This window comes from Scomber scombrus, chromosome 24 (genome assembly GCF_963691925.1).
Source record: "Scomber scombrus chromosome 24, fScoSco1.1, whole genome shotgun sequence".
NCBI classification, from domain to species: Eukaryota; Metazoa; Chordata; class Actinopteri; order Scombriformes; family Scombridae; genus Scomber; species Scomber scombrus.
In genome coordinates, this window is record NC_084993.1 from 2,849,614 (window position 1) to 2,875,856 (window position 26,243).

Here is a 26,243-nt window from a genome sequence, read left to right on the forward strand (position 1 = left end):
CTGTGTTTTATTTACGAAGATATGTTGCAAATGTAATGACAAGTATTATTCAGCATGCCACGTAAACACAATTTATACACAATGCTCCACAGTAGGACCATTAGAGTATAATGTGCAAATTGAATTAAGGTAATTGCGCACATCATGTTCATGAAAATAATCAAAGCCAGATGTTGAATTGAGGAAAACAATTGCGTAGAAGAGCTGTGGAGGACTTCAGACTTTACTGAGACTTGACTATCATGAAACTTGAAGTATCTCAGAAGGCTAGAGGTGACATATTTAAACAAAATCAGCTATAATTAGCTCCTACGTTAATCTTGGGGTTTATTTTGTACCTGTTTTGAATGTTTCTTTGGACAAAAGCATGTGACGGATGTGAATGTGGACAATTTTGATCATGGATTAATCATTTAACCCTCCTGTTGTCCTCGAGTCAAGGAAGGAAGGATGGAAAGGAGGAAGGAAAGGAGGGAGGAAGGTAGGAGGAAGAAGGAAGGAAAGGATGGAAGGAAGGAAAGGAGGGAGGAAGGAAGGAAAGGTGGAAGGGAGGAAGAAGGAAGGGAGGCTGGAAAGGAGGGAGGAAGAAGGAAGGAAAGAAAGAGGGAGGGAGGAAGGACAGAAGGAAGGAAGGGAGGGAGGAAAGAAGGAACAGTCAAAACGGACCGGGTCAATTTGACTCGGGAGGACGACATGAAGGTTAAAGTACATTTTTCTCCTCGTGTATGTAGTTAGTTTTACTTCCTGTGTTTTCCTGCCTCAGTTAATTTCCTCATGTGTTTCACCTGTGTCCTGTTTAGTAATCGCCCCATGGCTATATAGGTGTTGGTTTTCAGTTCAGTCATTGTCTGAGTCTCTGTGTGTTTTTTTTTGCTGTCTTCATTTGTAGTTTCTCATGTGTTGGAAATATATCTACTATTTCATCAGTAAGTGCAGTGTTTGCATTGGGGGCCTACCACTTCCACTCTGTGACACAAACTAGTAATGTATGCAGCAAAATAGTAATTTAAAGGTTTGTAATGAGAATAGTTTGTTGCAGCTATTGCAGCCTGCATGTTTGCACCTATTTAAACATCAACAGAGTAAAAAACCAGAATGTGACAGGCAGGTTAATTAATTAGACTTGTTTATGTAAAGTACTTCGTCTTTTCTTTTATAGTTATACACATACTTTTTTTTATGAACACTTGCTGTACACGAAAGGTGGGCTTGAAACCTCCTCCTGCTTAGTGCTCAAAGTCTCAAAATGTATGTTATTACATTATCCGAACTGAAGGCTGTTTAAAGGTCCTGGACACAGTTTCAATGTTGTAAATGTTGAATCCACTTTAACAGGCTTAAAATAAAAAAAAGAAGCTAAATAAAGAAAAACTCTGCAGTCTCTCAGCGAGCTCACAGCCGGTGAGAAATCAGTCAAGTCATGCGAACTGAATACAAAATGGGTTTTACATTTAATTCTAACTGACATCAAATAGGTCTTAAAAGAGGGGGGGTGTTGCTTAAATTGCTGTGTCGTTGTGGATGTCGGGTCGTAATCATCGCTGTCAATGTCTCGCCGTAGGAGCTCCAGTTTGAGCGGCTGACTCGGGAGTTGGAGGAGGAGCGGCAGATCGTGGCGAGCCAGCTGGAGAGGTGCATGCTGGGAGCCGAGTCACCAGCAGCAGACAGTAGCAGGTAGATCTAACGGCGGGATGCTGGGTTTTTTTTTTGTATTTACATGCAACTTTTATTTGTTTAAATGATGGCTCTTATCTTATAGCATTAAAAAAGGAAAATGCTGATACAAAGAGGCTGTTTGCACTTGTTTTAAGATGCGTTACAGTGATCTGAACACAAGTGGACAGCAGGGGACACATCGTTCGTGTCCCCCGCTGATCAGATTTCATTACTGTCTACGTCACTTCCGCCAGAGGGTCAGTTATTGCATCAGTCTGTTGCCAGATTTGTTTTGCACGGACTATGTAAAAAATAAAAAATAAAAATAAAAATAAAAACTTCAAGAGCTAATATACATGGACAGACTACAACTGTTGAGGTTGGCAGGGCAAAGTAATTTGGCGTTGGCGACTATAAAACAACCACTGTGCCCTGAATTGATGATGTGTTTTCTTGTTACATCCTCATGAGGGACACATCAGGATGCATTAGTGTTTACACAACATGAGATATGACTCCCAGATAGGGCTGCGTATCAGTAATAAATACCTCTCTAAGGTATCGACCAAAATAATCTACCGTCAAACGATACCTGCTATCGATCCTTTTTGCACCCAAGAGCTAGAAAATATGACTTGCTCACAGCCAATCAACTCAAGCGTTCTTCGATTTTAATGCGACATGTGATTGGTCCACTGCCACATCAGCTACGACCAGTCTGTGGTGGTGAAGTCGTGGTGAATTTGAGTTAGCATGCTTAGCAGTTCAGCAGCCAAGATGCCACCTAAACGCTCTAAAGTGGTTCAACGCTACACGCCTGTTACACCGGATATAAGACAGAGCACTATATGTTTGATGGGTATCGAATGAAGTACTTAGTTGGTATCAGTGTCACTTGAAGGCTACTTGGATTGGTATTGGTATCATACTTTTTTAAATGATACACAACCCTAGTCCCAGATTAGATCACAATGCATCTTAGTGGTCATTAACACTTGTATTTAGTGCTGTCCGATTATAATCCAATCATCCAAGACGCAATTTAAAGCCAAGTGTAAACACGATCACAGAGATTTCTTTAGTATCTTATAAAGTATTGAGCCACCTATAGATGATTTTCATGTATGTTTATGGTTTCATTAAAGATGTAATACATGACGTTCAGCCACTAGATGTCGCACTGTAGCGCGAGCATCTCAGACCAAATCGAATGTTTTCAGAAGCATATTTTAACGCACTGTTTTAGCTGTCATTTGAGAGAGTTTGTGATGTGACTACCATCTTGGAAATGGATGTAGAGACTGATGACATCCAGTGGGGCTAAATGTAATTTATTGCACCTTTAACACCCAGTTAAAGCTGAACAGTGGAGCTTTAATGCATTAAAAACACATGTAAATGCTAAAAATGGGGATTTAATATCATCCTGCTTTGTATAATGTTTACAGAAACTGCTCAGAAAGAAGCATCTGCTGCTTTAAACCTTCGAGCACTTAATCACAATGTCACCTTTGTTGACTAACTGTATTTTTTTTGGTTGTTTTTGAGGCTTTCTGGTCCTTTTGACTTTGGTAGCAGACTACATCTGTTTTAATTCTTTTAATTTGATTTTCTGAGTCTAGAAAAGAACCTAAAAATAATATTTGTTGTTTTATAGATTACAGTTGGCCGTCAGACTGCTCTGTCAAACCTCATAATGGTGATATTTGTCTTCATGAGCAATGATGTGCAGCTAGTTGACAGTCACATTGTCCTGTCACAACTGGCATACATCACCCTGAACACAAACAGAAACCTTCAGATTCACTCGAAGACTGAATTTAATACTCCGCCAGGCAGTGCGTGCATGAAGAGGGACTTAATATTTATTCATATTTTACATTTTATTCCATTTTGATCTTCTGCTGTCTCTAAAAATAACAGTCTCAGATGCATTTTTGTCTTTTATATTTAAGAATTAATACTACAATATCATCTTGTAGTATATTATTTATCTGCCCCAGCTGCTTTTCTTAGCTATGTTTCAGGTTATACCTCATAACAATACAATGCAACTGACTTTTATTTTTATCAATTTGAGTGGAAATAAATCTAAATTCACACAATAACGACAGACGCTTCATTCTCTTCGAGTTTCTCGCATATTGAGCCTGAAGGAATGTTTTTAAGGCAGAGTATTCCCGAGATATTTCTTTTATTATTTTCATATATTTGAAACCCTTTCTTCCTCGCTCTTAGTGGATTGATTGAATGTAAAGTGTTGGACCGAGACTCTGATTTGATTTACATCTCTCTCTCTGCTCTCGCCTCTCTTTCCTCTCTCTCTCTCTCTCTCCGTTTCCTTCCTCCTCTCCTCTGCTAAAGCTCATCTGAGAAGTCGTTTGCATGGAGATCTGCAGGTAGGATTTATTTGTTCGTGTTTTATTATAAAGAGCTATTTTAAAAAAAGGGAATATTGCTTCTTCAGATTCAAATTAGGAGAGATAATAGAGTATTTCTTACACTCTTTTTCTTAAGGACCTGTGAAAGCAAATACCTTCAGTAATGCTCTATATTGAGTTTTACATTCATGCCAGCTATGTTTGTCTCAAATGGTAAATACCATAGCTTGAAATAAGATAAAATCCACTAAATAGAGCATTTTTTTTTTACACCAGAAAGAGCTGAAAATTGCCTGAAAGCAGCACCGGCCAGTCAGGCAAAACCAAACAATGTTTCCACCGGTATAAATATAGTCTGTGAATTGAAACCATTTACTATTCTGTCACAGATCCCTCTCCTCTGTTTCCTGGCTCATTCCTCACTGTCGGCTTTCCAATAAAACCAAAATACTGTTATAAAATGCTGCATTATTTTGTCAAAGAATCAATACATTTCATTTCTTAGACTAGTGATGCTATTATATTGTTTTTCATTAAGACAGCCACTTTCTTTTTTGTATTTGTGTAACTATTTTATAAGGTAATGTGTCTCTTAAATCTAATTTTGCACATAAGTGATTGATTGACTTGCTTTCCTGATGTTTTTCGGCAGGCGGAGAGTCGCACGGCGGAGCCACGGAGGCGTCTGGATGTCCCGGTCGCCACCTGGAGGCAGAGGACGGACTCTACCTGCATGAACCGGACCGCGCCTCCCTGCATGACAGTGAGGGTCTGTTAAATGTACAAAGAGAACGTAGTCTGAGCAAAAATGTTGAGGCGGTATGGACGTTTACGATGTCTGAAAACAGAATCTGGAAGAAAAATCTGAGTTGTCAGTGTCTCTGGTTGGCTGTGAGTGAATCATTTCTTCACTTATAGAAGATCTTGCATCGCTACTGTGAGGACAACTTACTCTTTAAGATACTTGAGTGACAAAATCAAGATTCGCATCTTTACTTTCTTGTCCTCAGGTCAAGGAAGGAAGGGAGGGAGGGAGGAAGAAGGAAGGAAGGAAAGGAATAAGATTCAAATGGCTTTGATAACAATGACATGAAGAGGCAGGTAGCCAAAGAAGGACCTGTGGAGGGAGGGAGGGAGGGAAGGGAGGAAGAAGGAAGGAAGGAAGGAAGGAGGGAAGGAAAGGAGTAAGGAGGAAGGAAGGAAGGAAAGGAGGGAGGGAGGGAGGGAGGAAGGAAAGGAGGGAGGGAGGGAGGAAGGAAGGAAGGAAAGGAGTAAGGAGGGAGGGAGGAAGGAAGGAAAAAGGAGTTAAGGAGGGAGGAAGATGGAAGGAAAGGAGTAAGGAGGGAGGAAGAATAGAAGGAAAGGGGGAGGGAGGGAGGATGGAAAGGAGGGAGGAAGGAAAGGAGTAAGGAGGGAGGGAGGAAGGAAGGAAGGAAAGAAGTAAGGAGGGAGGAAGGAAGGAAGGTAAGGAGGAAGGAAGGAAGGAAAGGAGTAAGGAGGGAGAAAGGAAAGGAGGAAGGAGGGAGAGGGAGGAAAAGAGGAAGGAAGTAAGGAGAGAAGGAAGGAAGGAAGTGAGGAAAGAAGTATGGAAGGAGGAGGGAGCAAAGAAAGAGGGAAGGAGGGGAAGAACGAAGGAAAACTTCTTAACCGCCTGAAATCTTAACTACTTCTCAAAATAATTCAATATTAAAGAGTTTAAGTCAAGACAAATAACATCCTTTACTTATTATTTATTATATCCTCAGTGCCAGGTCTCTCTATTGTTGCCCAAAAAACTATTAAATGCTGCCATTTGTTGCCGCCCACATCCACACACTCCTGGAGATATCTGAACCGACATCACAAATCCCACAGGTCCCACTTAATTAACACTACAGAAGGAGGTTGATGTGTTTTTTCTAGGCAGTTGCTCAAATTTATGTTGAATTATACATAAAAGTAAAAAAAAAAAAAAGATGGTAGAGAAAAAAGAAGCAGCAGCAATCAACCAAAACTACTGTATGAATTTTACTCTTGGTTTTTTAAACCGTCAGGTCAGAAGAGTTTCCACATTCACACCTGGATGCTCAGCAGTATAACCACAGCCTGTCGCTGTTGGACATTAGGCATCTTCACTGGAGCGGTTGACATTTCGGTCCATCAAGTTTCCTCACAGCCAAAAGATTGGGAGGGGGCTGATAGAGCGAACGGTTGATGCAGTCGGTGCAGCTGTGAATTCATATGCGTGCAGGAAGGAAAAGGAGACAGTTTTCAGTTTTATCTTTCTGGACGGCTCTTTGAGCAGATAGCAGGAAAAAAGGATGCAGCTGATTTTTTTATAATAAATTCTTTCATCTGGCATCACACCATCCATCTTGCATCCATGAACCAGACCATCTCCCATGCAAAGCCCCACTCTATCTTCCTCTTGTTATGGTACATTTGAACATCATTAGGAAGCATGTAACTTCTGAGTAGCTGTTTGAAATGTTAAAAACAAACTCGCCTTTTGTCTTATTTATATTCCATACGGTTGGAGTGGTCGGATAATATAAATGTATCCCCCCCCCACATTGCTTCCTCCTCCTCATCCTACAGGAGAAAAGTAGGCCAGCTTTATAGAAGCTATACAGTATGCAGATTGTTCCAGGAACAGCATAAAGCCTTAATGCAGATATCCATGCGTGTGTATTTATATGCATAATGTAATTTAACAAGTTGAAAGCCGAGTGAGATAATATGCAAATGATTTAAACCGCTGTGACTGATGCGATGGCGGCTGCGCTGATCAATTTTATCACACCTCATACTGCTTTAATATTGTCACATGAAGGACCGAGCGATAACAATAAGGACTCAGTGTTTCCTCACCCTCTTATCTCTCTCTCTCTCTCTCTCTCTCTCTCTCTTTCTCTCTTTCCTCTCAGGCTCAGCAGGTCACTCGGCCCATATGACTTCGTATTCAGACAGCGGCTACCAGGACAGCAGCGTTAGTTATTACAGCAACCAGAACGTGGTGCGTTCGGAGCCACGGGCTTCGATATCGAGAAGCCCGAGAGCCGAGGGTCAAGCATCTGGCCAGGTAGGAGTGATGTCTGCTGAGTTATGCTATTAATCAGTTGAATTCTCTTTTGCAGTGGTGGTCTATGGGGGAAATGCGTTTAGGGCTGCAAGGTGATTTTGTTTGGTGCAATACCACAAGTGACCACTGGGGGGCCGAGCTGCAGAGCCTTATCCAGCTCCTTTAATACATCCATGAAGCCAAATCTTGGATGCTATCAGTGTTTTAAGATAATATCAGCAGCTGAATTCTGATCATTGCTGGATTTAGGAATATTTAAAACTAGTGGAGTCTCACAAATCCAGATGCCTCGCCCGACTTTGCACTGGATTAGGTAAAGACGACGGCAAGAGACAGATGCTTTCAAGGACGACTTCCTCAGATGGTCCCGACAGCAAAACCATCTGTCGTGTCAGGTTAGATTTAAGACGCTTGTGCAAGATTACAAACAATTTAGGGTGGTAAATCTGCCCAATATCAAATGAACCGGACATTTACCCAGAATGGAAAGCCAACAGGTGTAGTAAAAGTGACTAAAGTCAGTGGGTTTTTGGTGAAAAATGGGTCAGTTTCCTTTTTTTTCTTTAGCACTTTAACCCTCCTGTTGTCCTCGAGTCAAGGAAGGAATGGAGGAAGAAGGAAGGAAGGAGGGAGGAAGGAAGGATGGAAGGGAGAAAGAAGGAAGGAAAGGAGGGAGGAAAGAAGGAGGAAGGAAGGGAGGAAAGGAAAGAAGGGAGGGAGGAAGGTAGGAAGGTAGGGGGAGGAAAGAAAGAGAAGGAGGGAGGGAGGAAATATGGAAGGGAGGAAGGGAAGGAAGGAAGGAGGGATGGAGGAAGGAAAGAAGGAAGGGAGGAAAGAGAGAGGAAGGAAAGAATGAGAGAAGGAGGGAGGGAGGAAGGACAGACGGAAGGAACGAAGGAAGGAAAGAAGGAACAGTCAAAACAGACGGGGTCAATTTGACCCGGGAGGACGACACGAAGGTTAAGGACTTCTCCCTCGTTTGATGTAAAAGTTGAGGGTCAAAGTTCATTCCTAACCATTTAAACAGCAGTTGGGTGAAAAAAAAGTCACCACAAAGACTATTTAGTGGCTGTTTTTGGAGCTTTCAATATTAATAAAAAGCCCCAACGTTGAATTACAGCATTGAAGCCACCAGGTATGTAAACTGCATCTGCTGATGAAGATCATGTAATATGATTGAAAGCCCTGAACAGCTATGATAAAGGAGCTTGTGGTAAGTTTTCTCAAATGAGGAAAAAAAAAAAAAAATCCAATTACAGTGTGACTGCTATTCAATTGGTGTCACGTCAAATATTCAGCTGTTTTTGTTGTTTTTTTTCCTTCTTCTATGAATAATAATCTTCTTCCACAGAGTGATGACAGCTAGTGGGAGCTCAATAATTACCATCGTGTGAATGATGAAGAACATCAGCTAAAACCATTCAAATCGACTTTTTACCTTAAAATAGTTTTGACTCAAACACTATCAGCTCCGTTTATTGTGGCTAATAATTATATGCTCTTTGCATGACAGTGGAAGCTGGAATGACAGATAATAGTGAGCCCATTTGAATTTTTCTCCTGATTTATTCCAAAAAACCCAGCAGCCTGACTGGATGGGCTTACATGTCTCGGCTCTTAATTTTCCTTTGAGGCGTTCGGGGCTTCGATGGATTAAGGCGGCACAGATCAGCATCCAGTTGACTGAGTCTGTAATTGAGGGACATTTTACATTTGGTAATAAGGAGGGGAAGTAAATGTTTGTCACCATAAATATGAAAGTATTCTGTCAAAGTGTCCCTGAAACTGAAACGTAATGTATTTCTCACTTCCGGAGCCGAAATGAATGAACCGATGAATGAAATGTATTCAAAGTCATGTACATTCACTTATTTGGACAAATGAAAAAGATAATGATGCCCCTTCATGAGACACGATAAAGCATTCTGCATCCAAGTGATTCATCAAGTTTATTTGCAAATGGGAGCAGTGCAGTGTAGAAATGTTGAACTGATTACCTGAATGTTATGGATATTATACTTGACATTTTTGTTGTTTTGGGGCCCGGAGAGCACATGCATGCCAGGAATCAAGTGAATGTTAATTAAAAATGAGTGAAATGTCATTAAATGCCATTTTAATAATAATGATGTTGGAGGGCCCTCAATAAATCCACTGCTCACTTACTCTAGTTATAGAGATGTGAGAAAGCAGGTGCATTAATTATCAGGTAAAACAAACACAACTAATAAAAATAACTTTATTTGCATTGCACCTTTCATACAAAAAAGTGCAAGAAATTACATGCATCAAGCGCCTCACTTTTAAAAAAAGAACATAAAACCAACTTGATTATATTAATAAACTTACATACATAGAATGCATACTTCAGTGGTGGTAATTTAAGACTTAATAAGCAAAAAACTCAAAGTATTTCACCTCATGTACACTATCTATAAACAGAACCTCCCTTTTAAAATGACACTTAAAATGTAATTCAGAAAGTTTGTGCAATACCAGTTTGGCTGTATCTTTAAAAAGAGCATTTTTTTCTTCATGATATTTTGCTTTATAGATGAGAAGCTACAATAAGGGTAATAATAATAATGAGATAAGCATAATAAACCCTCCCTTTTCCCAATGGATGAACCAAAATAGGCTTTCAGTTTACCCCCAAAACGTGTTCACATGAATTTAATCTGTGTTGGATGAACCCAAAGCTGCACTGAAAAGGAAAAAAAAGACCTTTAATGGTCCTCAAGGGTCCTAAATGGTCTTAACATAAGATGGATAATAAACCAACGTCATATAATAATAAAAATAAGATAAGACAAAGTAAAACTAGAATACATAGAGTACTGAAGTGGTGGTGATCTGAGACAATCTATACATCAATGCCCATAAGCAAACAGAAGCTCCCTTTAAAATGACACTTAAAATGTAATTCACAAAGTTTGTAATAAGTTAAAATAAGAATTCTTAATGTTTTGCTTTTATAGATGATGATATAGTTGCTTCATGAAAATATACACATATAAAGATTTACAGAGGTTTGTAAAGCATTTATATTTAAAAATCTTTAATACATCTCTTAGGGTTGAGGTTTATCTCTTCCTTGAATTGCTCTGTTGTTGTGTTTAAGGCATTTTTAATCTCTAAATTCCTTTTTACACCCTTGATTGTTTTTTATAATGAACAATGCCTGGACACGCAAACATGCTTTTAAGCGTTTTACTGCAACGTTACACGCATGCTTAATCTTTTATATGCACAGTTTAATTTTGAAATATGGTATTTGCACAAGCATATAATGACCTGTGAAACTAAAAAGGAATATAAGTATCTGGAAGTTGTATGTTTTCCTTCCCCTTTTCTCAGCCGTCTGGTCGGGTGTTGCGGCGGATGGCCTCTCTCCCCTCCAGGAGCCAGTCTCCCGGTTGTGGCACCGTCTCACCCTCCCGCATCTCCCTGCGAACGTCCCAGGGCAGCACCTACGACTCGCCCATCCTTTCAGAGCCCAAACCGCTGGCTGCCATCTTCCCCGGCACCTCCATGCCACCCTCCTTCCCGTCGCCTTCTTCCCCGACTGACGGCGCGCTGACGGCCCTGGGAGGAGTTGGAGGAGGAATGATGGGAGGAGGAGTAGGAGTTGGTACCCGTCTGGGCTCCACACTCTCCCTAATTGAGGGGAGGGGGATGACTGGGTCGCCGCTGCGCTCGGGGATGACCGCCGTGCCACAGCACTACGGCTCCACGCTGCCCAGAAAGAGCCAGCCGCTGGCCTACGGAGCGGATCCATACGGCTTGTACCAGAGGAGCGCCCTGCCCCGCCCGGACAGCCTCATAGGTCAGTCTGACGTCCAATCAGATGTAGTGTTATTGTGTGGCCTATTCTGTGGTTTTCATAGATCAAATGGGTCAACCATATCATGCTTCTGCAGGCTGATTTTTCTCTCTTTTACGTGTAAAAAAGCACATATCTGCCTCCTAAGATACATTACAATTTAAATATGACATCATTTTTTACCTGAGCAGATATCTAGACTCTACAGCAGGCATGTCCAAACTATTCTATAAAGGGTTCATGTGCCTGCAGGTTTTTGTTCCAACCAATCAAGAGCACACCGATTTAATCAATCAGCTGTCTGAAGACTGATATCAGTTGATTAAATGAGTGAAGCCTGGCGTGCTCCTGCTCCTTCTTGACTGGAATGAAATCCTGCAGCCACATGAACCTTTTTATGGAATAGTTTGGACATTGAGTTTTCACCTCTGAGCTTGTCAGGTTGCATCATTTGTAGATATTTTAACATGGCAAAGCAGGAAAAGCACAGGTGTAAATAAGTAATTGCTATTAATATTGATAAATATCATTAAATTATGCATGCTGGCCCACTGCCACAGCTTACTGGACACTTGACTATAACACAGCCATCATTAGTTGTTGTTAGTAACACCTGTGCATTTCCCACTAAGTCAAAATATCTATTGTGAAAATGGTCCTTTAGCAGTTTTCTAGACTCTACAGCATTAATTTCCAAGCTTTTAGGCGAGCCCTTGTTACAGATGTGCTGATTTATCAGTTGAGTTTTCACCTCTGAACTTGTTAAGTTGCTTCATTTGTGTAATCGGTCATTTTGACATGTAAAAATAGGGAAAGCACAGGTGTAAATATGCAATTGTTTTGATAAATATCGGTTTATTAATGGACGCTTGAATACAACAGAGCTGTCATTAATTGTTGTTAGTAACACCTGTGCATTTCCTACTAAGTCTAAATGGTCTATTGTTTTGGGCCCAAAGAGATAAAACTATTGAAAGAGTCCAAAAAATGTACAAAAACTTTCCTATCACATAAATCATCTGGAGAAGCGTCTCATTTATCTTGTGACCAGCTGGAGAAGCGGCCGACCCTCAGGTTGGGAATCACAGCTCTACAGTGTCATTTAGATCAGGGTGGTCAAACATGAGGCCCGTGGGCCATAACCGGCCCGCCGAGGAGTCCTTCCTTACATCTTTTTAATGATCCGGCCCACATGTTTGTGGCCCTTGAATGAAGTTGAGTATGACCCTCCTGATTTAGATCTAATACTGCCGCTCAGATCGGGTTAAAACAGAATTAAAAGACTCATCATTAAGTCGTTCTTTATTTTAGTTATTTTACTTCAAGTTATTGCCTTTTTAAAAAGTCACATGAGACACATTAAATTAAATTCAATGACATAATAAAAAACCCCTGACAGTCGCATTAAACATCCACGAGGGGAAATGTGAGCATGAATATATGTGCACTCTTCAATTAGAGCTGTGGAAGATGATAAAATACACACAAATAAAATCCCTCAGTGTCTCCTCAGTTAATCTTCTGCATTTAAAGTGAACCTTTGGGATCGACTGTGGATTTTTTGATACAGACGTCGAAAGACACGTTAACGCGTTCCGACAGAAAGGTGCCGTCTTTTCTACGGCGCTCCATCTTTTTGATTCAGTAACATAACGGGGGAGAGAGTTTGTGCCCTGGAGGTTTGCCGGGTCAAATCCAATCAGGTCAAAAATCTGGGCCGGAAAAAAACTCATGTTAAGTTTTAATGTGAGTGAAGCTGCTGCAGAGTGTTTTTTTGGGAGCTTCGCTGCTGCAGTAGACGATGGTTTGAGTGTGTGTGTGTGTGTGTGTGTGTGTGTGAAAGCTTCCCGTTAATATAAACAAAGCCACGCTCCAAAGCTCCAACATCGTCCTCCCGGGTCAAATTGACCCCGTCTGTTTTGACTGTTCCTTCTTTCCTCCCTTCCTTTCATCTGTCCTTTTTCCCTCCCTTCTTCTCTTTCTTTATTTTCCTCCCTTTCTTCTGTCCTTCCTTCCTCCCTCCATCCTTCTTTCCTTCCTTCCATTCCTTCCTCTTTTCCTTTCTCCCTCCCTCCTTCTCTCTTTCTTTCCTTCCTTCCTCCTCTTTCTTTCCTTCCTCCCCCTTCCTCCCTTCCTTCTTTCCTCTATCCTTCCTTCCTCCCTCTTTTCCTCCCTTTCTTCCTTCCTTCCTCCCTCTTTTCCTTCCTTTTTCATCCCTTCCTTCCTTTCCTTCCTTCTTCCTCCCTTCCTTCCTCCCTCCCTCTTTTCCTTCCTTCTTCCTTTCTTCCATCCTTCCTTCCTCCCTCCCTTCCTTCCTTCTTCCTCCCTTCCTTCCTTGACTCGAAGACAACAGGAGGGTAAATAACCTTTCCTGCAGCACTGAATTAATATTGTTGCACACAACGCATCTCACTGAGGAAGTTTCCTTTCCTGTGTCTCTGCGAGGTTTTAGCGAGAATCATTAAATAAAGCTTGCACGTTGAACAAAATAACTTTCAGGGCAAACTGCAAGCTCGGCAGGTGATTTTATCTCGTATCCAGGCTTAGGCGGCTCATTTCATGGGAGTTTTTAGTCAAATTATCTCGCAGCACTGGCAGATAAATGCTGCTGGGTTTGATAAAAAATGTATTTGATGCATGCCAGAATGAGGAAAAATAAGGAATGTAATCTTCAAGAAGGAGGATTTCACTTGTACCAGGTAGATGTTTTGAACTTAGTCCTACTTTAATCTTGTTGGGTGATTGATGTGCAGCTAGAGGAAGTAGAAAAAAAGAAAAAAAAACACATCTACAGTACACACGAACGCAGTACAGCACAAACCATGTTAGTATTTAGTCTTGATATAAAGCAGAAGAGAGCAAGCGGGCGGTTGCAGTTGTTTTCCCTGTATAGCAGCAACGTTTTTCTTGCAGATGCACATTGCAATTGATTACATGAAGTAGATGATTGATTACAAAAAGCAGCACGCAGCAGTAATGTTTTGTTAATGAGCTCCAGGATCATTTGACTTTGTTAAGTACTTCTGCAGGAAGGTTGTCTTGCTATGCTTACGTTGATGTCTGCTGCTGTATATGGAAACATGACATGTATGAACAGAGCAGATTGGTTGGTTTAATTAAGGATGGAAAAATGTGAGCTAGTGTTTCTCCTTCTGAATATAAAGCAACACAAGGCAAAATAAGAAGGCATTCAAAAATGATTAACCTTCGTGTCGTCCTCCCAGGTCAAATTGACCCCGTTTGTTTTGACTGTTCCTTCATTCCTCCCTTCCTTCCTTTCGTCTGTCCTCCTTCTCTCTTTCTTTCCTTCCTCTCTCTTTTCTCCCTTCATCCCCTTTTCATCTTTCCCTCTTTCCTTCCTTCCTCCCTACCTCTTTTACTTTCTCCCTCCCTCCCTCCTTCCTTCTTTTCTCCATTCCTCCTACCTTCCTTCCTTCCTTCTTTCCTCCATCCTTCCTTTCCTTCCTTCTTTCCTTTCCTTCCTTTCCTTCCTTCTTTCCTTTCCTTTCCTTTCCTTTCCTTCCTCCCTCCTTTCCTTCCTTCCCTCCTTTCCTTTCCTCCCTTCCTTCCTCCCTCCTTTCCTTCCTTCCTTCCTTCCTTCCTTCCTTCCTTCCTTCCTTCCTTCCTTTCCCTCTTTCCTTCCTTCCTTTCCCTCCTTCCTTCCTTTCCTTCCTCCCTTTCTTCTATCCTCCCTCCCTCCTTCTCTCTTTCTTTCCTCCCCCCTACCTTCCTACCTTCCTCTATCCTTCTTTCCTTCCTCCCTTCCTTCCTTGACTCGAGGACAGAAGGAGGGTTAAAAGGGTTAAATTGGAAATAAAATGACACTAAAGTAAAAACAGAAGAATAACAAGTTGCAGTGCAGTATAAGATATAAATAATAGTATATATTATAGTTATGTGGAAGCAGCAATAGTAATGCTCTGCAGAATCACCCATAGGAGCGTTATATGCCATTTTCTAGAGCCATTACACATCACTGTTTATAAAATAATGATGTTTAATGGTTTTGACAACACTGTGGTTAATGTCTGGTTAGGTTAGTGAAAGGTCACAGTTTGCATTCAAATGAAATGTGATTTATTCTTCTTTACGCTTTTCCTTCCTGCAAAACCTTCATCATCATGGCAACAGTGAACGTCCACTGTTTGCCTTCTCCTAATAAGGCAAAAGTCAGCTTATATCTGAACTTTGGGGTCATGATTATTATGGTTGCACGATGACGTATATGTTACATTTAAGTTGTTTTTTCTCGCCTGAATTTTACATCTATATTGTTGTTTTTCTTGTGAGATCAGACTGAAAAAAGCAATTTGAATATGTCAACTTTGGAGTCTTGGAAATGTGCATTTTTCTCAGTTTTCTGACATTTCACAGACTAAACAATTGATGAGTTAATTAAGAACATAATTAGCACACTAGATGATATTGAAAATAATCATTAGTTGCAGCCATACACCTCAGAAAAGCTTAAAAAACATGCATTAATAATGATTCCCTTATCAATTTAATCGCTGTTTTTAAACTTGAAGTAGCTCCTCTGTTTACATTAATCCATTTTCTTTTCTTTAAAAAAAAAAAAAAGTGACCCAAAGCTCAGTTAGAATAATTACATACAGTAATGTAATTAGCCTCTGCTCCTGAATTACTGCGGCTCTGCTCGTTGTCTTCCCTGATTTACACTTGGGACTTCAGGTGAATTCAAGTCCACTAATGAGCCGGTAGGACTAGAGAAGCACTTCACTCTGTTTCAGCCAGTGCAGGTATGGAGAAAGCTTTTCTTTTTACGGCTGCAGCTAAGATTATTATTATTTTTTTTACCAATATTAATCTTCGTGTCGTCCTCCCGGGTCTGTTTTGAATGTTCCTTCTTTCCTCCCTTCCTTCCTTCCGTCTGTCCTTCCTCTCTCCTTTTTCTTTCTTCCCTTCCTTCTTTCCTTCCTCCATCTCCCTCCCTTCCTTCCTTCCCTACCTTCCTCCCTTCCTTCTTTCCTCCATCCTTCCTTTCCTTCCTTCCTTCCTCCCTCCTTTCCTTCCTTCTTCCTCCTTTCCTCCCTTCCTTCCTTGACTCGAGGACAACAGGAGGGTTAAGTAGGTTAATTGTATGATAATGCTCAACATGATGGCTTTAACTGTCTTGTTTTGTGTCTTTAACAGTCCAAAATGGAAAGATATTCAATTTATAATCATCTAAAATAGATAAAAGCAGCAAATTCTACCACTTTGCATTCTGCATTTTGCTTAATAAATCACTTGAGTGCAATAATTGAGCATCAGAATGATTGTTAATTAATCACTTTAGCGCCTCTTTTATTGTGAAGTTTCCAAGCCGCTTACACCAGCAAGGGCACAACAATGTCAAACTTGAAGTGAATGAGGATTTAATTATGACGGTAATGATGTGAACTTGACTGACATCTCCCTCCAACGGAGATCCGACCTCTGACTTTGAGCGTCTGTGATTGGTTGAGACGGCCGAGGCGGAGTGAGGAACTTGAGCTTTGAGGATTATTTCTGTACTGCAGCTCCGGCTGTTCGCTGAGCCTGAGCTTACAGTCGGGTTTGACGACTCTTTGGACCATAAAAACCTTTCATACTGTAGGTTTTTAAACCAGATCAGGGTCCTGCAGATGTTAAACAATCCGACCTTTCTGATGCAAACATCAGAATATTTAAAATAACCCAAATCTACCTCAAGCTCCTCTCGTCTTATTAACTCAGAGGGTCAAAGTCGTTTTCATTCAAGGGCCACATATAGTTCAGTTTGACCTCATGTGGGTTGGATCATTAAAAACATGGAAGGAAGGAAGGAAGGAAGGAAGGAAGGAAGGAAGGAAGGAAGGAAATAAGGAAAGATGGGAGGAAGGAAGGAAAGGTTGAGGGAAGGAAAGATGGAAGGAAGGAAAGAAGGGAGGAAGACAGGAAGGAAGGGAGGAAGGGAGCAAGACAGGAAAGATGGAAGAAAAAGAAGACATGAAGAAAGGAAGGAAGGAAAAGAAGACAGGAAGCAAGAAAGGAAAGAAAGAAGGAAGGATGATGGAAGGAAATAAGGACAGATGGAGGGAAGGAAAGATGGGAGGAAGGAAGGAAAAGAAGACAGGAAGGAAGGAAGGAAGGAAAAGAAGACAGGAAGGAAGGATGGAATGACAGATGGGAGGAAGGAAAGAAGTAAAGATGGAGGGCAGGGAGGAAGGACAGATGTGAGTAAGGAAAGAAGACAGGAAGGACAGTGGGCCGTATTGTACCCCTTTGCGGCCCGGTTCTGGCCCGTGTGCCTCATATTTAACCACCTCTGCATCAACTACTCAGCCACAACTTTTCCTCTCTGCTTGTCCGTCGCCGGTTGAAGGATTTACAGTCGCTGCTGATGCTGCAGCAGCGACACAGATTCATTCCTCCATCCCTCCATCCCTCCATCCTGCCCTCTGTCACTTCACTAAGCCGCTCCCACTGACCCATATAAGGGTGTTTCTATCACAAAGCCCTCTGGAGCATCAGCATGTGATTATCAGCTGACGCCACTGCAAAGCTTTATTACACTGCCTCCTTTTTTAAGCGTTTTCTTATTATGTGTGTGTGTGTCCGTGTGTGTGTGTGTGTCCGTGTGTGTGTGTGTGTGTGTCCGTGTGTGTGTGTGTGTCCGTGTGTGTGTGTGTGTGTGTCCGTGTGTGTGCGAGTGCAGAGTGCAGTGAACTATATAAAACGCTGTCCATTCTCCGGTGATTTTTCCATCCTGCCGTGCCGCTAAGTGGCCTAATACGTCCGCCCTAAGTCATTATTCCAGTTATCCTTTGCATATCCGAACATAATCCCAGATTACAAGCGGGAGATAAACAATTGATGGATATGCAAGATTAGCCTATTGCTGATCAGTGGCACTCGTAGCTTAGGTAATTGAACCTGTTAGAGAGCCAAAAACACACAAACTGATAGTTATAGTCGAATATAATCAAATTTGGAGTCACAGCATAGAGTAAAAAGTAGGTAAAAATTACTTATTACACTAATTTGAATTCATATTTACTGAATTAACAGTAAAGTAGCTTAAAGGTTCTTCGTGGTCAGTCGTTCTAGCGTATATCACACAGTATATACCCAATAATGTGTCATTAAATTAAAGTTACTGATGAAAATGTTGATGATTACAAAGGAAGAAGTCAGACCTTTAAGATTTTCCTAATTTTTTAAAATATTTAACATGTTGCTGAATACATATAATGCTGTTTTTAATTCTTTGAAATCAATATTTCTCTATATATTTAGTAAATAATCATGGAAGAATGGAAGGGAGGGAGGGAGGGAGGAAGGAAGGAAGGTAGGAGGGAGGTAGGAAGGATGGACGGAGGAAAGAAGGAAGGTAGGAAAGAAGGAGGGAGGGAGAAAGGAAAAGAGGAAGGAAAGAAGGACAGAGGAATGGAGGAAGGTAGGGAGAGGAAAAAGAGAAGGAGGGAGGGAGGAATGAAGGAAGAGAGGAAGGAAAGGGAAAAAACGGGGATGGAGGAAGGAAGGGGAGGAAAGAGAAGGAGGGAGGGAGGAAGGACAGACGGAAGGACGGAGGGGAGGAAAGAAGGAACAGTCAAAACAGACGGGGTCAATACGACAGGAAGATTAAATGAATATTCTTTGGGATAAGAGACTTGTCTTATTCTCTATTTATCTAAATCAAGAGGAGAGAGCTGCAGAAGCAAATAGCTCCTTCATCACAAGCTCTAAGCGCAAATTTGTGTGCTTCAGCTGTTGGACTGATCCTCCACCCCCCCTTCCTCCTCCTCCTCCTCCTCTTCATCGTGCCCTAAAGCCTCTTTATAATTGGAGCGCTCTTTGAACTGATCTGCTCTGAGATTGGAGGATGGAAAAACCCTCCGCTCCGCTTGTTTGACTTGCTGATGACGACGCCTGCAGCAGAAACCGAGTGACCGAAAGTCTGCGTGTGTTTTATAAGCGACAACAACAACAATAACAGTCGGAGGATGAGTCGGCATTATTATTATGAAATATGTATTAAATAAGTATTTTGTGGCACAAGCTTTATTTGCAGAGCCTCACCTACATGATGATGAGATACTCTTATAATTTATGTATGACCATGACAAGCAGAAAGAGGATTTATTCGGCTTTCTTTGCTCATTCTGCACAGATTACTTGGCCGCTGTAATGATAGAGAGCAAAACCATCAAACCCCCCCCCCCCCTGAATATCACCACAAGATTTTTATAGTGCAATTATCTGGGCTAAAGGTATTTGAATACATGGTTTTATCTACATAATTAATGATTTAATAAGGAAATCTGATAAGAAAAGAAGGGAAATTGAAGTTAACCCTCCTGTTGTCTTCGAGTCAAGGGAGGAAGGAGGAATGGAAGGGAGGAAGGAAAGGAGGAAGGGAGGGAGGAACGAAGGAAGGAAAGGAGGGAGGAAGGAAGGACGAAGGAAGGAAGGACGGAGGAAAGAAGGAAGGTAGGAGGGAGTAAGGAAAAGAGGAAGGAAAGGAGGGAGGAAGGAAGGACAGAGGAAAAAAGGAAGGTATAGGAGTGAAGAAGGAAGGTAGGAGGGAGTAAGGAAGGGAGGAAGGACAGAGGAAAGAAGGAATGGAGGAAGGTAGGGGGGAGGAAAGAGAGAAGGATGAAGGACAGGAAAGGAGGAAGGTAGGGGGGAGGAAAGAAAGAGTAGGGAGGAAAGAAGGAAGGGAGGAAAGACAGACGGAAGGAAAGGAGGGAGGAAGGAAGGACGGAGGAAAGAAGGAAGGTATAGGAGTAAAGAAGGAATGTAGGAGGGAGGGAGAAAGCAAGGGAGGAAGGAAAGAAGGACAGAGGAAAGAAGGAATGGAGGAAGGTAGGGGGGAGGAAAGAAAAAGAAGGAGGGAGGAAAGAGGGAAGGGATGAAGGGAAGAAAGGGGGATGGAGGAAGGAACGAAGGAAGGGAGGAAAGGGAGAAGGAGGAAGGACAGACGGAAGGAAGGAAAGGAGGGAGGAAGGACGGAGGAAAGAAGGAAGGTAGGAGGGAGGGAGAAAGGAAAAGAGGAAGGGAGGAAGGACAGAGGAAAGAAGGAATGGAGGAAGGTAGGGGAGAAGAAAGAAAGGAGGGAGGAAGGACAGTGGAAGGAAGGTAGGGGGGAGGAAAGAAAGAGAGAAGGAGGGAGGGAGGAAGGAAGGAAAGGAAGAAAAAAGGGGGATGGAGGAAGGAAAGAAGGAAGGGAAGAAAGAAAGAGAGAAGGAGGGAGGGAGGGAGGAAGAAGGAAAAGTCAAAACAGATGGGGTTAATTTGACCCGGGAGGACGACAGGAAGATTCAACAGGAGCAGAAGAAGATCCACTAGAATACTACAAAAACACATAAAACCTGCTAAACACTTCACACATCAGCATTTATAGTGACAAAAAAAAGTTTGTAGAGAACAAAATATTCACGGTTAAGTTGAGGAGACACGAGGGAAGAACGATGAAATACTGCAAATAAAAGAGCACTTGAACAAAAGTTGCACTTGAGGCGGTGGAGAGTCTCTAGTGTCTGCAGATAGCAGCAGAGTGAAATACACTTTATATTAAAACAGAGTTCAACAGGAACTTTAAAAAATATATATATATATACCTCAGTTTCTTGTTGCTTTTGCTTTTTTTTTGTGTCAGTGCTGCCATGAAAATGTTGCTTTCTCTGTGGGAATGTGCTGAGTAGTATTTTTAAGTTATTGTGATCATTATAGATACTATAGCTGTTATTATTGTAATGTATCTTATATTCTGTATATTCTTTTGCCCCTTTATTTAAATGTATTTAGCCATTGTACAGGTCTGACATTGGTTGGTAAAAGCAAAAGAAACAATCTATTTCATGTTTCATACTTTACATTCATTTTACCAAAGAATTATAATTTAAAATTTGCAGTTTTATAGCTAATATGTTTTGTATATTTAGCTCATTTTTCTTGCATTTGACACAGAAATTCATGTAAAACGTCTTATAATATATAACTGTTAAAAATGTGTATACTTAAATAATAAATCCAAGTATACATGTTAAATCTAAACGTTAAATCTTAATGTTAAATATAAATGTTAAATATAAATATAAATGTTAAATATACATTTTTAATATAAATCTAAATGGTAAATCTAAATAATAAATATAAATGTTAAAGATAAATATAAATGTTAAATATAAATGTTAAATATATATATAAATGTTAAATATAAATGTTAAATATATATATAAATGTTAAATATAAATGGTAAATATATATATATATAAATGTTAAATATAAATGTTACAACCTAGCCCTAATTGACGAAGTAAATATTCATTATATTCAATTTAAATAAATACTTTTTTAAAAATCAACATTTTTAATTAAATTAAGACTTACATTATTATATTACATTATTATACTTAAACCACTAATAATAATCGTGTAAAAAAAGCACAAATATCTCCTTAAAGCTCCAAACTATTGGCATCTATACTGAGATGCCACATTTATCTTGAATGAAATCTACACTGTAAAACAACACATTTAGACCTATTTCTTTATATTTATGTTCCTGCAGGGCTCCACAGCTCGTACGTCGGCCACGCGGGGCAGATGGATCCAGAGCTGCGGGCCGCGTTGTCTCCAGACTGCCACATGACGCCCGTGTTCGACGAGCGCTCCTTCCACAGTCCGCTGTACCACAGCCCCACCCACGACCCCCAGGGCTCCCTCTACAGGACGAGCACAGGTACTGCACCTTGCAGCTCAACCTCAAATCATTCATTTATTTATTATTAGACATTAAAATCTGATATTTTAGAGTTTATATGTAACTGTTGTTTGGTTTTAATGTGTTAGCTTTAAAGTTTAAGTAGAAATAAGTTTGCTAATTGGATGTTTTGGTTAAATATGGGGAAATGTGGACAGGGCTTATAATAAGAAATCAAACATTTTAACCCCTAAAAATGTTTTTCTGTGAAACTGTCATTATTGGTCCTGATATTTAAGCATTAAATGGCTTAAAAACAGAAATTGTAGCTGGTTTGTAGCAGAATTAAAGCCAAAATTCTGGATTATTAGATGCAGAAATACTAATATTAGCTAAGAGAAGTAGTAGTGGTGCAGTAGGAGATGACAAAAAACAAAAATAGTAACAGCAGTCTTCCAAAAAGCAAGTCAACAGATTCTCTCACATGATGTTTTGCAGATTTATTATAATCACAGAAAGAAATTTTAACACTAAAAATGTTTTATTGTGAAATTTTAATTTTTTGGTTCTTACATTTAAGCTTTAAGTGGCCCTAAAAATAGAAACTGTTGCTGATTTGCACCCAAAAAAAAGCAAAAACATCCTGATTATTATTATGGCGCTTTTCCACTATACAGTTCTAGCACTACTCGGCTCGCCTCGCCTCGGTATGGTTCCAGGAACGACCTTTTCCATTACAAAAAAAGTACCTCCTCAATGTGAGCGGGGTCGTCATAGCACAGCTCCGCGAAACTGCCGTGACTTCGTTTTATACGCGACACAAAACACATAAACAATGGAGGACATGGAGGCGATGGTGTGCTTCCTGCTGTATGAGGCTTATTGTCACACACAAAGCAAGAGAAGAGAAACGCTGTAACGCTGTTGTTGGTATTTAAAAATGCCGGGTTTGATTCTTATGTGGGACGGCTCATGACTCTTCCAGCGACAACTCTTCTGACCAATCAGCGGCCGGCAGTCTGTTGACGTCACATTTTAGTATCGGCTTGGCTCGCTTGGAACCTCACCAGAGCAGGTACTAAAAAAGAACCAGGTACCGGGTACTATCCCTGATGGAAACGCAAAAAAAACTGAGTCGTGCTGGAACTGTTTAGTGGAAAAGCGCCATTAGATGCTTTAGAAGTAATAATACTCACTAAGAGAAGTAGTGCTGGTGGTGCAGTAGGAGACGACAAAACACAGAAATAGTAACAGCAGTCGTCCAAAAAGCATTTCACACAACTCAGCAGATTCCCCTCACATGAGTTTTAGCACATTTATTATAAACACAGTGAATTACGCAATCACAGCAGCCCCCCCCCCCCTCTCTTATCCTTGGGTTGAGAAGTTGGTCTCAGTTTCACATCTTTTTCAGAAGATAATTCCTCAAAAAATCAGTGGTGGAAATCATGGTTTACAGGCCCAGGAACTGTTGTTACTATCACCCCTCTGCCCCTCCCCCTCTCCAAACACCCCTGAGGTCAGAACTTAATTAGGCTGAAACCTTTCATGTACTCCGCCGCTTCTTAATTGAAGCCTTTGCAGAATTATTTAAAGCTGAAGGCTCTGCGGAGTTTGATAGTGGAAGATGTAAAGGAGCCATTTTACTTGTTTAGTCAAGATTTAAAACAGGTTTCGGCCTTTTGAGACGACGCGCTGCTTTTAAAGTGACTGCTGCAGGTTTAAGTTCTTACATAACACACTTTAACTTTCTCTGTTTTATAATATATGACCTTCAAAGTATTTTGCTTTTTTTTTTATTTTTTTAATTGCTTTAACTCAAAGTCATTTACATTCAAGGTCCACATACAGTCCAATTAGATCTCATGGGCTTGATAAGGAAGGGAGGGAGGGAGGAAGGAAGGAAGGGAGGGAGGGAGGAAGGGAGGGAGGGAGGGAGGAAGGAAGGGAGGGAGGGAGGAAGGAAGGAAGGTAGGAAGGTAGGAAGGAAAGAATGGAGGGAGGATGGAAGGAAAAGAAGAGAGGGAGGAAGTAAGGAAGTAAAAGAAGAGAGGAAGGAAGGTGGGCCTGATTGGACCCATTGGCGGGCCGGTTCTGGCACCCCGGGCCTCATGTTTGACACCAAGCTAACCCTGTAAAGCCTGAACCATCAAATAGAGAACCATCCCTCCCTCCTTTCCTTCCTTCCTTCCTCCCTTCCTTCCTTGACTCAAGGACAACAGGAGGGTTAAACTCATCTATTAAATATGATTAACTTGGCATTAAAGGGTTAAACTGCCTCCAATCTGTTTCCTGCAGCTCTAATTACTCGTTCACATTCTTCTTCCCCATTTTTTAAAAGTTTCTGACCCTTTATTTCCTCAGGTATGGAGACCCTCCCTCGGAACACAAGCCATTGCGGCACGCTGCCGTACCAAAGAAGCAGCTTCGGGCTGAGCACCGCGGCTCTGTACGTCGACTCCTACAGAGTCTCCGCCGAGCCCGTCTACTCCCACCGGCACTCGGGATTGGTGGATCGGGTCGCAACGCGCACTCCGTCCATCGAGAGCATCCACAAAGACCCGAGGTACGCAGACCTATGTCTGACATATTTATGTGGTGGAGATGGGTCATGACTTCACCATCCTAGGAAAGTACACTGGGTTGCAGCATTAAAGCCCAACATGAAAAGGAAATTACAAAAAGAGTGTTAAAGTGGTAATTAAATGATTCTGTGTCTTTCCTGCTCTCAGGGAGTTTGCTTGGCGTGATCCCGAGCTGCAGGAGGTTATCCACATGCTGCAGCATCACTTCCCCTCCGTCCAGGCCAACGCAGCCGCCTACCTGCAGCACCTGTGCTACGGAGACAACAGGGTCAAGGTGGAGGTGAGGTGTGAAGAGACACGCAGGGCAGCTGTGAGGGTAAAAATAAGAGTGAGACCAACGTCACGGTCATGACTCAGGAAGGAAGGAAGGAAGGAAGGAAGGAAGGAAGGAAAGAAAGAGGAGGAAGGTGCTGCCACATTTAAAGGTTTCACTCCACAACACAGACTGTAATACTTTATATATAATACTATAATCATTCATATATAATAAGAGTGAAACCAACGTCACGGTCATGACTCAGGAAGGAAGGAAGGAAGGAAAGAGGTGGAAGGTGCTGCCACGTTTAAAGGTTTCACTCCACAACACAGACTGTAATATTTTATATATAATACGAATTTAGGTATAATACCATAAGAATGTATATGTATTACTATCAGAATTTATAATACCATAAGAATGATGGTATAGTACTATAAGAATTTGTGTCTATATATATAATAGTATAATTTATAATAAAATAATTAATATATAATATAATAATATATTAATTTATATGTTATTGGTTAAGAAATTATATATAAAAATTTATAATAAAATAATTAATATAAATTGGAAGAAAAATAATAAAATATATATATAATATAATACTAGAATTAGTTTATATTATAGAATAAAATAATTGTTACATAATTTTATATAATACTGTGAGAATTTATTGTCATTTTCGGCTGAAACGTTTGATCCGATACTATTAAAAAAAAATCAACAAATTAATTCATAATGGAAATATTGCAGTAATGTATGCATCCCTGCATAATATATAATGTATATACTATGTTAAGTCATTATACAGTATTTAATATTTCAATGTAATGATCTTTTGATGGATTAGACTTGTGATTTAAAGGAGACACTATTCAGATATTAAATATGAGCATTACATTAGAAAATTAATGACTTAACATATTCATATCACACATAAACACACGTTGCAGTGTTTAAATCCTTTATTTTATTGTATTGTTGTTTATATTTATTGTAAAGAGAATAAAAACAAACTAACCTAAACTTATAAATAAAAGCTATATAATACTACAAATAAAGACAATTCAGTGCTATTTTAAGTTTTTATGATGACAGCATCGGTATATTACATCACCTCAGATATCTGCTGTTGTATTTCTGTTCTCAGTTGAAATATGACTTTTATTTTGAGACCCTGGCTGCCAGACTCTGAGCCAAAGCGCCATCTGCTCCACCGAAACTTTGGGGAACGTTGGTGCCAAATGTGCCGGGCGCTGCGACTGTCTGTCTCTCTCTCTCTCTCTCTCTCTCTCTCTCTCTCTCTCTCTCTCTCTCTCTCTCTCTCTCTCTCTCTCTCTCTCTCTGCATGAAATAAATAACTGCAGCACGATGATGCTGAGAGAGAGAGAGAGAGAGAGAGAGCCTTCATGCGAGAGCCATTTTAGTGCCGTTTGGTTTGTTTGGTGATGAGCTTTTAATTATCCGTCGGAGCGGCCTGGAGACTCGCCCGCTCCTACAGCCGGAAACACAAATGATTCTCAGCGACGGGTTTGAACACAGAATCAAGAACAGAAACGTCTGCTGCTCTCCTGAGACGAGTTTATTTTGAGAAAGTTATGAACAGTGATGCTTTGTGTGTGTGTGTGTGTGTGTGTGTGTGTGTTTGAATCCACATTTCAGTAATCCATCCATATCCATAATGTTGATTTAACCCTCTTGTTGTCTTCGAGTCAAAGAAGGAAGGGAGGGAGGAAGAAGGGGAAGGAGGAAGGAATGGAGGGAAGGAGGGAGGAAGGAACGGAGGAAGGAAAGGAAGGAAGGACG

The 26,243-nt window shown here is 40.8% G+C and overlaps 1 protein-coding gene across 1 annotated transcript in view; it reads left to right on the top strand.

Annotated features, from left to right (window-relative positions):
* The window catches only part of LOC134006589 (plakophilin-4-like), a 58,722-nt gene that overhangs the window by 15,469 nt on the left and 17,010 nt on the right, over positions 1 to 26,243 (top strand). The window contains exons 2-9 of the mRNA XM_062445508.1: positions 1,562 to 1,674; positions 4,021 to 4,055; positions 4,690 to 4,806; positions 6,944 to 7,098; positions 10,456 to 10,924; positions 21,459 to 21,629; positions 23,955 to 24,156; positions 24,323 to 24,455. Coding sequence (XP_062301492.1) covers positions 1,562 to 1,674; positions 4,021 to 4,055; positions 4,690 to 4,806; positions 6,944 to 7,098; positions 10,456 to 10,924; positions 21,459 to 21,629; positions 23,955 to 24,156; positions 24,323 to 24,455 — 1,395 coding nt within the window. The remainder of the gene's footprint in view (positions 1 to 1,561; positions 1,675 to 4,020; positions 4,056 to 4,689; positions 4,807 to 6,943; positions 7,099 to 10,455; positions 10,925 to 21,458; positions 21,630 to 23,954; positions 24,157 to 24,322; positions 24,456 to 26,243) is intronic.